General features: G+C 36.5%; 1 protein-coding gene across 1 annotated transcript in view; it reads right to left on the bottom strand.

The window, feature by feature from the left end:
• Nucleotides 1-240: 240 nt before the first annotated feature.
• LOC109927189 (protein phosphatase 1 regulatory subunit 12B) overlaps nucleotides 241-15133 on the bottom strand; it is a 236077-nt gene continuing 221184 nt past the window's right edge. The window contains exon 17 of the mRNA XM_048611836.1: nucleotides 241-6997. Within this exon, the coding sequence (XP_048467793.1) occupies nucleotides 6880-6997 (118 nt within the window). The 3' untranslated portion in view covers nucleotides 241-6879. The remainder of the gene's footprint in view (nucleotides 6998-15133) is intronic.

Raw genomic sequence — 15133 nt, 5'->3', positions numbered from 1 at the left:
TGCACATATAAATTGTTGAACAAAGTAGTATAAAATATTCAAACCCTCAAAAATATAATGACTGATATTCCTTCATGGATAAGCAGTACTTAATTTGAAGGAAAAATCACACAATAGGCTTTTCAAGATCTTCCAAGTTTATTTGTACATCAGGTTGAAACGTTGACCTCGGTAAAATAGAGTGCCTTATTCTAAATATCATCATAGCACATATTGTATAAAAATCAAGATGCACACAAATACTTAAAATTTGTTTATTTATATTTGACAAAATACATTTCTGACACTTTATTGAAGCCAGTTTCATGCAGATTCAAGACGTGAACAGCTCTGTAAGCAGATGAGATCTCAATGCACAGATCAATAAATAAACTTCATAATGTCTGAACAGCCAAAGTAAATTCCACACAGTATTATTTCTTTAAAACATACACACGTCAACCACACTTAACAGCCTGCAGTGCACCAATGTCCAAAGATGAGCTTCAAGTGTTTTCACCACACATATTGAAAGAATGCTAAAATGCCAACAAAAGTAAAATAATTTACTGGCTTGCAAAATGAACATAAACAAGTGTTTGTCAATAGTTTAAAAGAACATTCTAGACTTGTAAGTAATGGTAAAACTAGACATTTTACACCAAATTATACAAACTTGCAATTAACATTCATTATGAATTGGCTGCATCATATAGATATGCTGATTTTGACAGCACAAAGATCAGGGTAAATTCTTTCACCTAACAAACGTGGGCTGTACGATGAAAGATTTGTATTACGTTGTGCGACTGGTGCAATGTGAGCCGTCAACACTTTTTAATCTGGGTCTAAATCGAACATCTACCAGGTTTCTGATAAGAGAAACTTTTAAGCATAGTTTTCCATTTTCAGATGTTGATTGACAATCTATATATTTTCAGCAAAGCATTTCTATTTCCATCTTCCAGCATTCCTTTTCTCCTTTAAACCTCCAATTGAAAACCCAATATCAACCAAACCATTAACTGATCAAAGATTAATCAGTTTAGTGCAAAATTTAGTTCAGCATATGTTATTATAAGATGTGGCGTGGGGAGGGAAATTATCTCCCATGTGTATAAATGCTTTGTGGGCTCTAAAAGTATTTGTTTAAAATAAAATATAAATACCACATCCCTTCTCTTGAAATTGAAATATAGACAGTTGCACTGCTTACTAATTCCGGGCTTTAGTGCAAACTCACTTTCAATACGTTTCAACAAATATAGCATTAATACAAACCACAAATTTCCCTGCAGTTTTCTTGGCATCCTAACGATTTGATGTTTTCAAGGGATAAGCCCAGATCTTTAACAAATGAATGAGAAAAATATTTTTTGACAATAGCCACTCCAACATTACCATCTTTGATAACCAAAGCAAAAACTGGATACTGCCAATTGTGAAAACCTTCAAAAATTCTTTAAACATGGACTATGCTCCTTATTGTGTAATATGCTTGCCAAGAAACAACAGAATGACAATCTATCCATTCCAGCAATAGGTTTATTAACAAATTTCAAACTAGGAGTCAACATATTTCAATTTTTTTTTGTATGGCAGTGATTCTCAACTTAAAATGTAATGCCTATGGGTTAGACAGTGCCATTAATGTAGGTAATTGCCATATGCCAGATGGGAGAGACAAAAGGTTCACTTCCCGATCTGGTAATGGGCCTAGATACAATGCCAGAAGGAACAGAGTATGTTTTGAGTTTGTATGATTCAATTATAATTTAAAATTGCATCCATTCCTGAACAAAACTGATACTAGTTTTCTGCCAATAATGGTCAACTGGCATAGAGTTCTTGTAGGGCAACTAGACAGCAGCATAAATTTCATCATGGCAACTGGGGAACTGAAGGACACTTAAGTATATCTGTAATAAAAAGATTAGTTGAATGATTACCATTGCTGAAAGTATCAGATTGGTACTAAAAACCCAATCATTTACTAATGCTCTTTAGGGAAGAAAACCTGCTGGCTAATGATGGTCTTATAAGCGACTCCAGGCCTACAGTAATGTTCTGAGGAAGGGTCACCGGACCTGAAACGTTAACTCTGATTTTTTTCTTCATAAATGCTGCTGGACCTGCTGAGCAATGTGACTGAATCTTAAGCCGGCAAGTAAGCCGCTCAAGGAGGTAGCTGTAAAGAACATTTTCAAGGGCAATTAGGGATGAATAATGATGCCTGGCACCCTATGACAGATATTAGAAATCTTAACTACTGCAACTATCTAAAATGCAATATTACTATTATTAGTGGTGACATTTTTGACAGAGCCTTAGAATGAGGCTCTCCTAAAAGGCATTCATAGCTCCATTTATTAATATTTTCACTAAGATTCAATGCTGATCTACTGGAAACTGCACCAACATGAATGTTATTTAGAATCTTGCAGATCCAAACCCGAACATCTTGGAATCCACAAAGTGTGGAAATTACAATTTGAAGCCATATTCTGGCTGTATATGTCCTGGCCATCAAGCCAGTCATCCACACATCTGCTCTCAAACATTTATTTACATGTCATTTATACTGTCAGTTGCCAGAGGCCAAAACTTGTTTTTATTTGTGTTCAAACTTAATGCCTTGTGACAGATAAGTATAGATATATACACATTAATATAAATAGGCAACTAATCTTTTCTTACCAAGCTGGGTGCAATGCAGTGTGTGTGTGCGCGTATGTGTGCATCAGGATATCAAGAAATGACTGAAGGCAGTGGATTCTGTGAAGGCTATAGGCTCTGAAAACATTCTGCTAATAGTACTGAAACCTTGTGTCCAAAATTAGCTATGCAACTTGCTAAGATAATTCAATACAGTCACAACATTGGCATTCACCTAGGAATGTGGAGAACTGCCCAGGTATGTCCTGTGCACAAAAAGCACAACAAATCTAAACCAATTATCATTCTACCAAGTTAATCTTGATCACCAAATTTATGGATGTGGACACTGAAAGCAAATGGCATTCACTCAACAGAACCTGCTAACTGACGCTCAGCTTGGGTTGCACTGGGCCCACTCAGCTCCTGAACTCATGCAACCTTGGTCCAACTATGGACAAAAGAGAACTGAACACAACAGAGGAAGAAAGGGTTACTACCCAACATCCAAGGCAGAATTTGGGCAAATACAGCATCAAGGAGCCCTTACAAAACTGGAATCAATAGGAATCAGGGGAAAATTCTGCATGGGTTGGAGTCATTCCTAACTCAATGGCATATTGTTGTGATGTTGGAGGTTAAGCGCCTTAGTCCAAGGACAATACTGCAAGAGTTCCTTACAGTAGTGTCTTTGGCCCAGCCATCATCAGCTGCTTCAAGGACTTTCTTTTCATTATGTCAAAGATGGGATGTTTGCTGATGGTTGCACAATGTTCAGAATTATTTGTGACTCCTCAGATATTGAAGCAGCGTACATATGTAGCAAGACTAAGACAACATTCAGATTTGGGCCGAGAAGGTGAACGGTCATATAAATATCATGGCAACAAGAGCAGGAGAGGGGCTAGGAACTCTGCTGAGCAACCCACCATCCAATTCTCTAATGCCTGTTTACCATCTAAAACGCACAAGTCGGACGGTGTCTATTCCACTTGCCTGATCTCCAGTGCCACTCATCTATGAAGCAGCACTGGCACTCTATCCAATAGCTGCAACATTTATTCTCCCACAGTACCAAACCAATGGCAGAAATGTGTATCACTCACAAAATGCACTTTAACAACTCTTGAAGACTCTGTTGTACAGCCCTTTCCAAACCCATGACCTCTATCACCTAAAAGGTCAAGCGCTGCCAGAATATGGAAACATCACCAGTTGCAAGTTCCCCTCCAACCCACACCAACTACATCACTGCTGTTTCATTGATAGTGGCTCAAAATCTAGAACAGCTTCTCAAGGGCAATTGCAGACAGACAATAAATGCTGGCCTAGCCAGTGATATGTACATCCTGTGAATTAATTTTAAATAGTTCACAAGAGGCAAAATGGATGTAATTAGCTAAATACACTGCCTTTTACTGAAACATCATTATTTTTAATTAAACATTTACAGAGAATCATTGTTACAGATTCTTTTTGCACAGCTTATGGAGAAACTACATGAAAATTGAATAATTGATAGAGGGATAGAAATCACTGGGAGTTATTCAAGTAGTTTCAGTACATCCCAGCAGTCACGCTACATGTCATTAGCAGTAACCCCAGAATAGTTTGCAGTGTATTAACAACTACCAAGAAAAGATGAGAAAATAAAAGGCCTTTTAAAAGAAATATTTTATATGTGCATTTCCTCCACAAATACCCTAACCTAACTGCTATAAGGGCCTTATACTGATACTTAATTTTAGTTTTGTCCCCCTCAATCTGATTAATTGAACCTTTTAGTCAGCCAGCCACACATCAACCCATCCATTATCAACCAGTCTGCTCCAGCAAACCCATTCTCCAGCTCATGTTGAAATGCCACATACCCCCTACATCTGATCTGACTACATGCACTTCCCTTTAATTCAAATTGCATCAGTCATTTTACTTGTAACAGCAAGTCAAATTGTGAATTGCATATTGTCACTTGTAAATGATAAAAATATTTTTATTACTTAAATATAAGCTTGTTTTATTGTTAAAATGTCTGATATTACCATTTTACAAACTGCATTAACCTTGACCTGAAAATATGTTACCAGAAGGTGAATTCACTGCTAATACACTTGGTGGTACAATTAATTCTCAAGTACATTTAACTGGACCAATGCAAGTCTTAGTACATTCTTGAGTCCTAAAGATTATTTTTCTTTAGACAACTATAAATTTAAATGGCAATTCCAAAGAGTTATGACCTCATATCTGCACCAAACTCCTTCATGACACACAAGAGCCTGCACCCACCTGAAGTAGAGCTCCTCAAACACTGGAACCAAAAGCGCCACAAGAAGTTAATATACCGAATTCAGAGCAGTAAAGACTCACATTTAGTAGAAGCATTTGCAAAGGTGACAACTTGTTTAGTCCTTTTCATTTACATACAATAGCAGTACTACGCTATTTCAAACCTGAATTTAGTGGTCTACATAACCAAAAATACAGATATGTTTACAAGCTTTAAATAAAGTGTACATTTCCCACATGTACATTTCCCGGCATGGTATGAAAATGTTCAAATTATAACACTAAATTATGTCTAATAGCATATTCATAATTTTTAAGAAGGCCACCAACAGTTGCATAATGTAAATTCCCAGCAGTCTGAACTCTCCTATGGAGATTTCATTTATACATAATCTTCATACTGTATAAAGGACTCAATAATCAATTCCTTTGTTTTTTTTATCCAGCAGCAATACTACTGCAAGCCTGAATTTGCACAGAATTATTTCTTATAATAAAAAACAGCCAACGCATTTTCAGTAAGCTGCAGGCTTCACTAAGGTAAACAAAAACGCAAAACCAATGGCCTTTTTTGTACCACTGAAAATATACACACACACTCTCACTCACATTTATATATAAATATATTATATATACATACACACTATATAAATATACACACTTTGATTTCAGTACCATATTATAATTGTCTATAGAGACATTTTAACTATGGAATACACAATTCAAATTACTACATTTGTCTGTGAATTCCATTAGATTATTAAGGACTATACAATGCATCTTTGGATGGATCCCTTCCCTGAACTTTCTTGTATTAATGGGGAGTGCTCGCTACAGAAAAGTACTATTTTGTTTTAAATTCCTGTAGTAGTGGTATACAAGGATATAGTATATTATTTGTCATGCATTGAAAACATCAAGATAGAAAAGACGTCTTTGAGTCTACATTAAAGTTGTAATGCCCCTTATTGGTGAAATAAGTCAAGATCACATGAAAAAAAGAACACACATGACTCAAAACTAGTTTTGTTTAAAATAGGTGAAGCAAAAAAAAGTTTGTCTCAAGAGCAAAATGCAAAACCAGCAACTGTATATTAAAATACATGTTTGAACCAGCCTTGATACACAAGTCTAATCTGAATCAGCTTTTTGTTTTGAACTTAGTGCTTATATGCAAGATGTAGGCGGCAACTGCTGACAGAGAGATAACAAAATCACACAGATACAGAGACACAACTAAAGTTTTCAGACTATATTAAAGCTTGGTCAATAAACCAAGTCACAAAAATTGCAAAAAGAAATCAAACTTCACTGTTAATAATGAAGACAGAAATAAAGTGAAATAAAGGCAGTGAATTTAATGAGTATCACATTAAAATAATAAAACAGCATATTGCACTTTAATTAATACTTTCTGTACCATACAGTCTAGCTGATGGTTTTTATTTTTAAAAAGAAATAAGCCATGTTGTGCAGTGATTTTAATTACTGTGCAAAGAAGCGAATACTGCATAATCAAAGATGGATCCTTTCAAACACACAACCAAAATGAAGTGCACCATTAACATGACTGAGCAGATGTCATAGTGGAAGGCATTTCTTAAAGCCATTCTTCAAAGCCTTCAAATTGTAGCTCAATTGTGAAAAGCTACAAGCATCCCCTCAACAAAGACACCTGGGATTTTTAAAAAGAATTCAGTACTTTCACCCTAACATTTCCTGTAAACAAGGCTGTTCGAACACGTGAATAATGACCTTATTGTTGAATAAGGCCATAATTTGAGGAAAATTCATAGACAACATATGCAGGGAGAAAGCCATGAACAGATAAGATATAAATAGAAGCTCTCCCATTTCCGAGGAAACTACTCCTTTACTTTGACGGTTCTTTCACAGAGCAAGCAGGCTCTTTCAGCTGATTTTACTTCCTTTGCCTGTTGCTCAGAAAGACCGCCTTCATTTTGACAGTTTACTAATTACTCGGATTAGTGCTCCATTCTCGTCTTTCAGCCTTTGGTTGTCTGATTTCAGCTCTGTTAAAACCTGTAAGAAAAAGGTATAAGTTAAGAATATTCTCAAAATTTGAGTTCAAGTTTTCTTTTCATAGATCATTGATCATAGATCATAGAATCCCTACAGTGTGGAAACAGGCCCTTTGGCCCAACACGTCCACACCAACCCTCTGAGCATTCCACCCAGACCCATCCCCCTATACACTACGGGGTAATTTAGCATGACCAATCCACCTACCTTGCACATCTTTGGACTGTGGGAGGGAACCCACGCAGGCACGGGGAGAACGTGCAAACTCCACACAGACAGTCACTTGAGGGTGGAATCGAACCCGAGTCCCTGGCGCTGTGAGGCAGTAGTGCTAACCACTGAGCCACTGCGCCGCCCAAATTATTTAACCTCCACCTCCTACAAACAACAGATCACTCATTGACCATCTCAAAAGCTGGTAGTAAGCTCTAAGTACTTCTCAGATGTTTGCTGTTTGGAACTCAATTGGTAAGAACGCAACTGCACAACAACAAGGATCACATCAAAAACTGGGAGTGAAGACTGCAACTTCATATATATTGTTTCAAACAAAACGTATGTAGGTGCATTGTCCTTAAACTGGGGCAGAACATAAAAACAACTGATTGTTTCACAAAGGTTAAATTAAAATAGTTTCAGGAAGTTTCACACTGTTTCATTTAACATTAATAGAAATAGATAGTTAATAAAATAAAATTTTCCCAGCTGCAGCTTTTGCTCACTGAAGATGACAGGCATATCATAGAACTAAAGGAAAATAACAAAAAGCAGTAGCTTTGGGCCTAATTTACTAGCTAAATTACACATAGTTTAAAGGTTTGCTTAAAATTAAATAGAGGTGGAATAAAGAGGTGTATAATTTGAAAAGCTTCTTCATTTCATTTAATTAGTCCACAAAGAAAAGAAACACTGATGACAAAACTGTTGTAAAATATCCAGCTATGCAAATTGAACTTTTGCAAGCTAGATTACAAAATTAACATGCAGTTCAGTTTAACTGATAGCAAAATGCAGAGTACAGTGGAGGAGAAATTAACTTTTTAGAAAAATTTATTGGTAGCATCAAGAGATGTGCAGGCTAGGTGGATTGGCTTTTGGAAATATAGGGTTACAGGTACAGGGTAGGGGTTAGGTCTGGGTGGGATGCTCTTCGGAAGGTCTGTGGGGATTTGATGGGCTGAATGGCCTGTTCCACACTGTAGGGATTGTATGATTCTATGAAGTGAAGCCATGAAATGCACAGAAAGCTGAAACACTAACTGCATCAGAATAGAATTTTCCTGATAACTTAGATTTTCTCTTTTCAAAAGAAAAGCAATTAACTAATTTGAATGACATTACAAGACTGAACCAAGTTTCTAGAATCATATTCTGAATTATACATTATTGAAACCTTTGCCATTATTCTTGGAAACAACTGTGCATATTTGCAAAACATTTTACTGCATGTCTATTGTGGAAGAATATAACAAGAAATAAAAGAATTCACAGGGACAAGGTCTCATGACTGAGTTCAAGTTCACTAAACCCACCTACTTCAGCAACAATCTCATAAGCGTCCCAAATAAGATGCAAGTCCAGACAGCAAGAAAATATGGTAAATACCTCTGTGTGAAGCGGACCAATAAATCACAGCGAATCTCACTTGTGGGGATTTCTATTTCACCTATTTGGTATGTCCTACATTCTATCAATGCCAAATTTGGTTGAATGGACCTATTGCTTAAAAAAAAAAGGATAACTGACAACTCAGCAAACAATGAGTGGACTTTCTGTGAGCCTTTTTAAGACAATCAAAAGGTGAAGATAATTTAGGGATGCTTAAACAAGCATATTTTATAAATTGCAAACTGTAAGAGATGACTTTAGATCTCTAAAGCACATCTAAAATTTCTGGCAAATCATGAAACATGGTGCTATTGTCCTCTACAGTTGCATGTACATTGCAGAAACATTATCCGAGAGGTTGACTTCCATTTGGCACTCAATAATCCTAGCACAATACTCTAGCGACATTATTAGTCAAACTGAAGTGCCAAACTAAAAAGAAAATAGCTTGTAGACAGTGCCCAAAAACCATGTCAATCAATATTTTACACAAAAAAAAACATCCATTTTCATTCTACCTGCAACTCTTCCACATCAAGTGTAAATATAAACAACTTTGTTGTTCTATTGTATGTATGAACTTATGACATCAGAGCAGAAATAGACCAATTGGACCCACCAGCCTGCTCCATGCAGTACTACATTTATTAATTGTAGAGAAATCCAGATAAAGCTATTACCATTATTGTATTTTAAAACCTATATTATTGGGGGTAGATTGATTTTAAGTAGCTACCATAAGAAGCTATTTTGGATCACTGCCTATTGATACATAATTAATGGATGCATGTCATTTGACAAGTCTAAAGTTCATATTAGGAAGAGAATTTTAGCACAATGAGCTAAAGACGTTTGCTGTCAACTGAATTTATTCCCTGCCACTGCATGTAGAAGTTAAGTAGACATGGCAAGAAATAAAGTCATACAACGTACTTGAAAACACTACCATATTAGTCTGAGGTAGCACCATAAATTACCCTTAGTCTTGCCTTCAGAAAAACTTGTGTTAAAGAACTAAGTCATATAATCGACCCACAAAAGATGCACATTGTTTGCTTAAATGAACAAGGATGTAGCAGCTTATCTCACCAGAACAAATTTACTTCATATTCAAGATAGAGGTAAACATAGCATTTGATTCTAATAATTAAAAATTAGTTTGCGCTTGAAATTAATTAGAACTTGAAATGCAGAAATTATATCTATTCTCAGATAGAGGGAAAAACCTCAGCTAAGAACAAAATAGGAATCAGCATTTTAACAGAAACAAAGCAGTATAGAAATATTCATGTGACCAAAAACACAATGCTGAAAAACAAAATGGAACTACTGAATTCATTAAACTATGTCAAAACAGGGATGAGCAGCATCACCTGCATCATCTTATGGGCACCAAGGTTTGCCTAACATAACTATAAAAATATTATCCTTTTATTTCTCATTCCCACTTTCAGGTAATTCCAAAACATTTATCATTCTTTTGGTGAGTGCCAATGAACTGTTCTATACTTCAACTGACAGCTAGATGTACATTGGTAGTCCAGAGAAAAGCTTACTTGATTTTCTCCCCCTTGCTAAACCAAATTAACTTTCTCCTGTATTCTGTATCAAAATAACCTATTTGTCACCAATTTTCATAACTCCACATAGCCATAGCCATCACTCCACATCCTAACACAAATCTCTGACAGCCCATGATTCTTTTCTAAAAGTACTCAATTCAGGAGAAACTCAATGGCCCAAAATCTTCTAGTCTCCAGATTATTGGGAGACCAGAAGCAGAAGCAAAGGTGCATGGAACCTTTGGAAGTCCTATGATGAAGTGTCCATGACGTTTTAAACTTGTGATGGCAAAACTGCTGCTCCCCAAGACACAGTGCACAAGTCTCTGAGCTACAGTCAGAGATTTTTGTTCGATCTCTGGTACTCAACTGAACAGTTACCCAGAAAGGAATTACATCGAAAAACCTAGCCTAACTCCTGGATTGACAAATCAAATAACTCATTTGACTACTGTCATATAAGATCAATACCATACACACCTGCCCATTCACTCATTTATAGATTCATTCATCCACTAATGTTAAAACTGGATCTTTAGATTAACCATAAGGCAACTAGTCCAGTTTCAAAAGAAAGGAGTACCTTATCTCTCTCCACAACTCTACTCCACTGTGGCTGAGTTCTCCGACTGACACCGTGCTCTGCATTTCTAGTAAAGCTGAGCTCAGAAAATCAGGTAAAAAATGCAGAACAGAATGGAGTTGGGGAAGTTCGCGAGGTATGAGACCATGGTTCATCATCTATCAGAGATACTTGCCATGTTATGTATGAAACCCAGAGCCACCTTTGGCCAGCCCTTTATAATCTTCTTTTGAGTTGGCTTGCATTTTCTCTACACTTAAATTTTAGCCATTTCATTATTGTATACCTGTTACAGACATTAAAGTTAAGTGAGGATGGTAATCACCCAGGAAGTTATAAATTCTAGAAATATTTCTGGCTATCAGGTGACTAGTCTTATGGTTCTCAAAAGTAAAGCCCTTAAAAGAAAGAAATATCCTAACAAAAAAGTCTTAGCTCAGGTGCAAGTTGGAAGTACAATAATATTGCATTCATTCTACTCCATTCCTCCTATTCTTCACTTTAATCTCCAATCTCATTTCTAAGTGCTATGAATAGATGTGGTGCTTTCATTTGCATATTAGAGGAGAGTGAGGAACAGAAGATAAACTCATTATGATATACATATGATATATGTTGAACCGTACCCTACAAGAAGTGGCTTAACTCATTTGACTTGGAGGTATTTTTCAGCCACCAAAGAGATCAGAAAATCCATGCAGGATTCAGTTTCAGTGCATGGAGGTGAAAGTATATTGCTCTAAATCCAGCATGGCACATAAAGCATCCAATAATGAAATTAAGCATACTAGACAAAATATTGTGATTAAATATGAATCTGTGGAAAAATTTCCTCCATGATCAAAGGAAAATCAAAATACACTTGCAACTGAATTAATAAAATAAGTTATGCAAACTTTAAGTGTAAGGTATGTTATTAAATTTGGATTGGGTCCTATCATTTTGAACCAAATTTAGAAAAGTGTGTAAGACAGGTTAGAAAAAAATCATCTAATAATCATTGTTAAACCCCAGATCTACAAAAGCATTTTATATCTGTCTGCTTGAAGGTTGAGGCCTGCTACTAAAACTTTACAATAGTCTGTGCATACCATCATACTATTCAATTTATCAGGGAAGGTCAACTATGAAGCCATTTCAACACCCAATTTGAGAGAATATAAAATTAATTCCAGCTTTTCCAAAGAACTCTGAGGTTAAATTATCTGGGGTTCTTTCAACTGAAATTAGTTCAACATCACTAAATGTACTGTCAGTTAGAAATTACTACATTTTTCAGAACACTTTACAGGAAGTTACAATCTCTCATGGACGAATGTTATGTATAACAGTAATGAATTTTCACACCTCTGCACACACTTGCATTCGTGAGAAAATGCAAAAGTTAGGATAGTGGATGTCATCCCAATTCTTTGAGTTCCCATTCAATTAAGTGGAAAAGTCATCAATATCACTAACCATGTTTGGATTTGGAAAATCCAATCGTTCACTGGCACTACAGATTACAGCACTAAGTGGGAACAACTGGAGTTTCAATTCATTATATATGGACCTTTAATGGGAAATTTGAAGCAGAAAATGCATGCTACAGACAAAGGGCTGAAATAATGGTGGTGGCGAGGTGGGAGAGGAAGTAAAACACCTGTGTAATTCTAGATACCCAGTGTGACAGCTAAGGATTTTTTTTTCAAACAATATAGTTGGAAATTAAATGATTCTAACTGCACGATTCTTAACAGATGATACTGCAATTCAATACAAGATTTCCAAAGAAAAGAATGCAGTCTAACACACTCCGTGGCAAAGCTTAAAGATTGAAAAATTAATTTTAACCAGACATTAATTCAAATGGCACATGCAAGGTATAGAAAAACAGGGAGAGCAGACAAATGGAGAGACCTGCTTGGATACGGCAGGAATGGGGTGGCATAAAGTTGGCAGTGTGGTAGGACATTACAAATTTGCAGTTTCTGGTTGTTCACAGTAGCTAGAAGGTTTGTCAAGGCCATATTTTCAGTCAGAAGATATTAATTTAATTGTTTAAGCAGGATCAAACTCTATTATGTTAAAGCTCCACAGAGGACAGATGACAGGAATGACAAACTGAATCTAAACAGAGACAACCATGATAGTATGAGGCACAAGCTGGCTATGATATATTGAGGAATGTTACTTAAAGGGATGACAGTGGAAAGGCAATGGCAAACATTCAAAAAGAGACTGAAACAATTGTTCATTCCTGTCGGGCTCAAAAGGAAATGGGAAAAGTGGCTAAATCATAGCTTATAACAGAAACTGGAGACAGTATTAGATTCAAGAAAGAAGAATACAAATTGGCCAGAAACAAAAAGACCTGAGGAGTGGGAGCAGTTTAGAATCCACCAAAGGAGGACAAAGAGGTTGATTAAGAAAGGGAAAATACAGTATGAGAGTAAGCTTGTAGGAAACGTAAGAAAGTAACTAAATGTATCTATAGGTATTTGAAGGGAAAAAGATTGAAGACAAATGTAAGTCTTACGGTCACAAACAGGGGAATTTATAATGAGGAAATAAAGAATTGGCTGACCAACGAAACACATACTTTGATTCTGTGTTCACAAAGGAGGACATAAATAACATACCAGAAATGCTGGGGTTTAGGGAGAGGAAGGAACTGAAGGCAATTAGTATTAGTAGAGAAATGGTGTTGGAGAAATTAGTGGGATTTAAGGTTAATCAATCCCAAGGCCCTAATAACCTATATCCCAGAGTACTTAAGGAAGTTGCCCTAGAAATAGTGGCTGCATTGATGGTCATTTTCCAAGATTCTATGGACTCTAACATTTCCTACTGATTGGAAGGTAGCTAATATAACACCTCTATTAAAAAGGGAATTATAAATGCTAGAGTCTATCATAAGAGAAGTAATAGCAGAGAACTCAAAATTAGTGGCAGGCAGGATCAGGTAGAGTAACCATGGATACATGAAAGGGAAATCATGCTTGACAAATCTACTGGAATTCTTTGAGGATGTAACTAGTACAGTGGATCAGGGCAGAGGATGGGGGGTTGGGCGGAAGTGGCGACAGACAGTGGATGTAGTTTATTCGAACTTTCAGAAAGCCGTTGACAAAGTTCCACAGCGTATTTAGATAGAAAACTGATTGGCAGAATGGGGACAAAGAATAGGAATAAACAGGATTTTTACGAATGGTACGCACAGACTAGTGGGTTACCACAGGAATCAGCACAAGGATCAGCACCTGTTCACAATATATATTAATAATTTGGATGAGGCAACTAAATGTAATACCTCCAAATTTGCAGATAACACAAAGCTGGGTGTGCAGGTGAGCTTTGAGGAGGATGCAGAGAATCCTCAGTGAGACTTGGATAGGCTGAATGAGTGGGCAAATGCATGGCCGATACAGAAAAAAAAAAATGGATAAATGAGAGATTATCCACTTCAATAGCGAAAACAGGAGAGTGGATTCAGCCACTGTCTCTGTTTAACTTGTTGCATTGTTTGTCCAACATTCAATGTTGGTGGAATAGAAATTACCCCCAACTAAGTATTGGGAAAACTGAAGCCACTGTTTTTGATCTCCTCCATAAACTGCATTCCTTGACTACTGTTTCTATCCCTTGCAAAAATCATCAGCTGAGTAAGACATCTGAAACCTCGGTATTATGGTGACCATGAAATTAATTTCTGATTACACATTTACACTATTGTTTACATTCAACTCCGTAATGTTGCTCAACTTTGACCCTATCTTAGCAGATCTGCTGCTATCTACATTCACAACTTTGTTACCTCTAGACTTGACTATTTCAATGCTTTCCTGGTCAGTCTATCTGCCACTTTACTTAAACTTGTGCTTATAAACCTCTAATCTCCCGGTCAGGCAAAATATCATTTAAAATATTATCCTTGTTTTCAAATCCCACATGTCCTCATCTATATCACTGCAGCCTCCTTCAAACTGTATAAAAATGTTTTGATTCAGTGCACTTCCAATTCTGACCAGCTCCCTCAGACCTAAGCCCTGGAACTTCCTTCCTAAACTTCTCTCTCCTCTTAAAATCTCACTCTCATGATACATCCTAAGATGCTCTTCAAAATATTTCTCCTTTGACATCTCTTAACGTGTTCCTCAAAGCATGTCTCTAGGGATATCTCCTACTACAGCTCAATACTGTAATTGATAATGCCTTTATTAAGTGCTTTGGCCTCAATGTTCCCTGCGGTTATTTAGCTCTGCAGTAACTTGAGCACAAGTTGGTTCCTTTTACTTATTGTACATATACAGCAAGAAATATAAGTGCTTGCGTACTTAAATGGCTAAAACAAATGCAAGTTGCTTTTAGATGTGTTATTTTCTTAAAGATACTAAACATATCAAAATTGCTATCATAGACTATTGCATGCCAC

Source organism: Rhincodon typus, chromosome 25, assembly GCF_021869965.1.
Source record: "Rhincodon typus isolate 14 chromosome 25, sRhiTyp1.1, whole genome shotgun sequence".
Taxonomy (NCBI): Eukaryota; Metazoa; Chordata; class Chondrichthyes; order Orectolobiformes; family Rhincodontidae; genus Rhincodon; species Rhincodon typus.
This window is presented reverse-complemented; position numbering and strand designations above follow the sequence as displayed.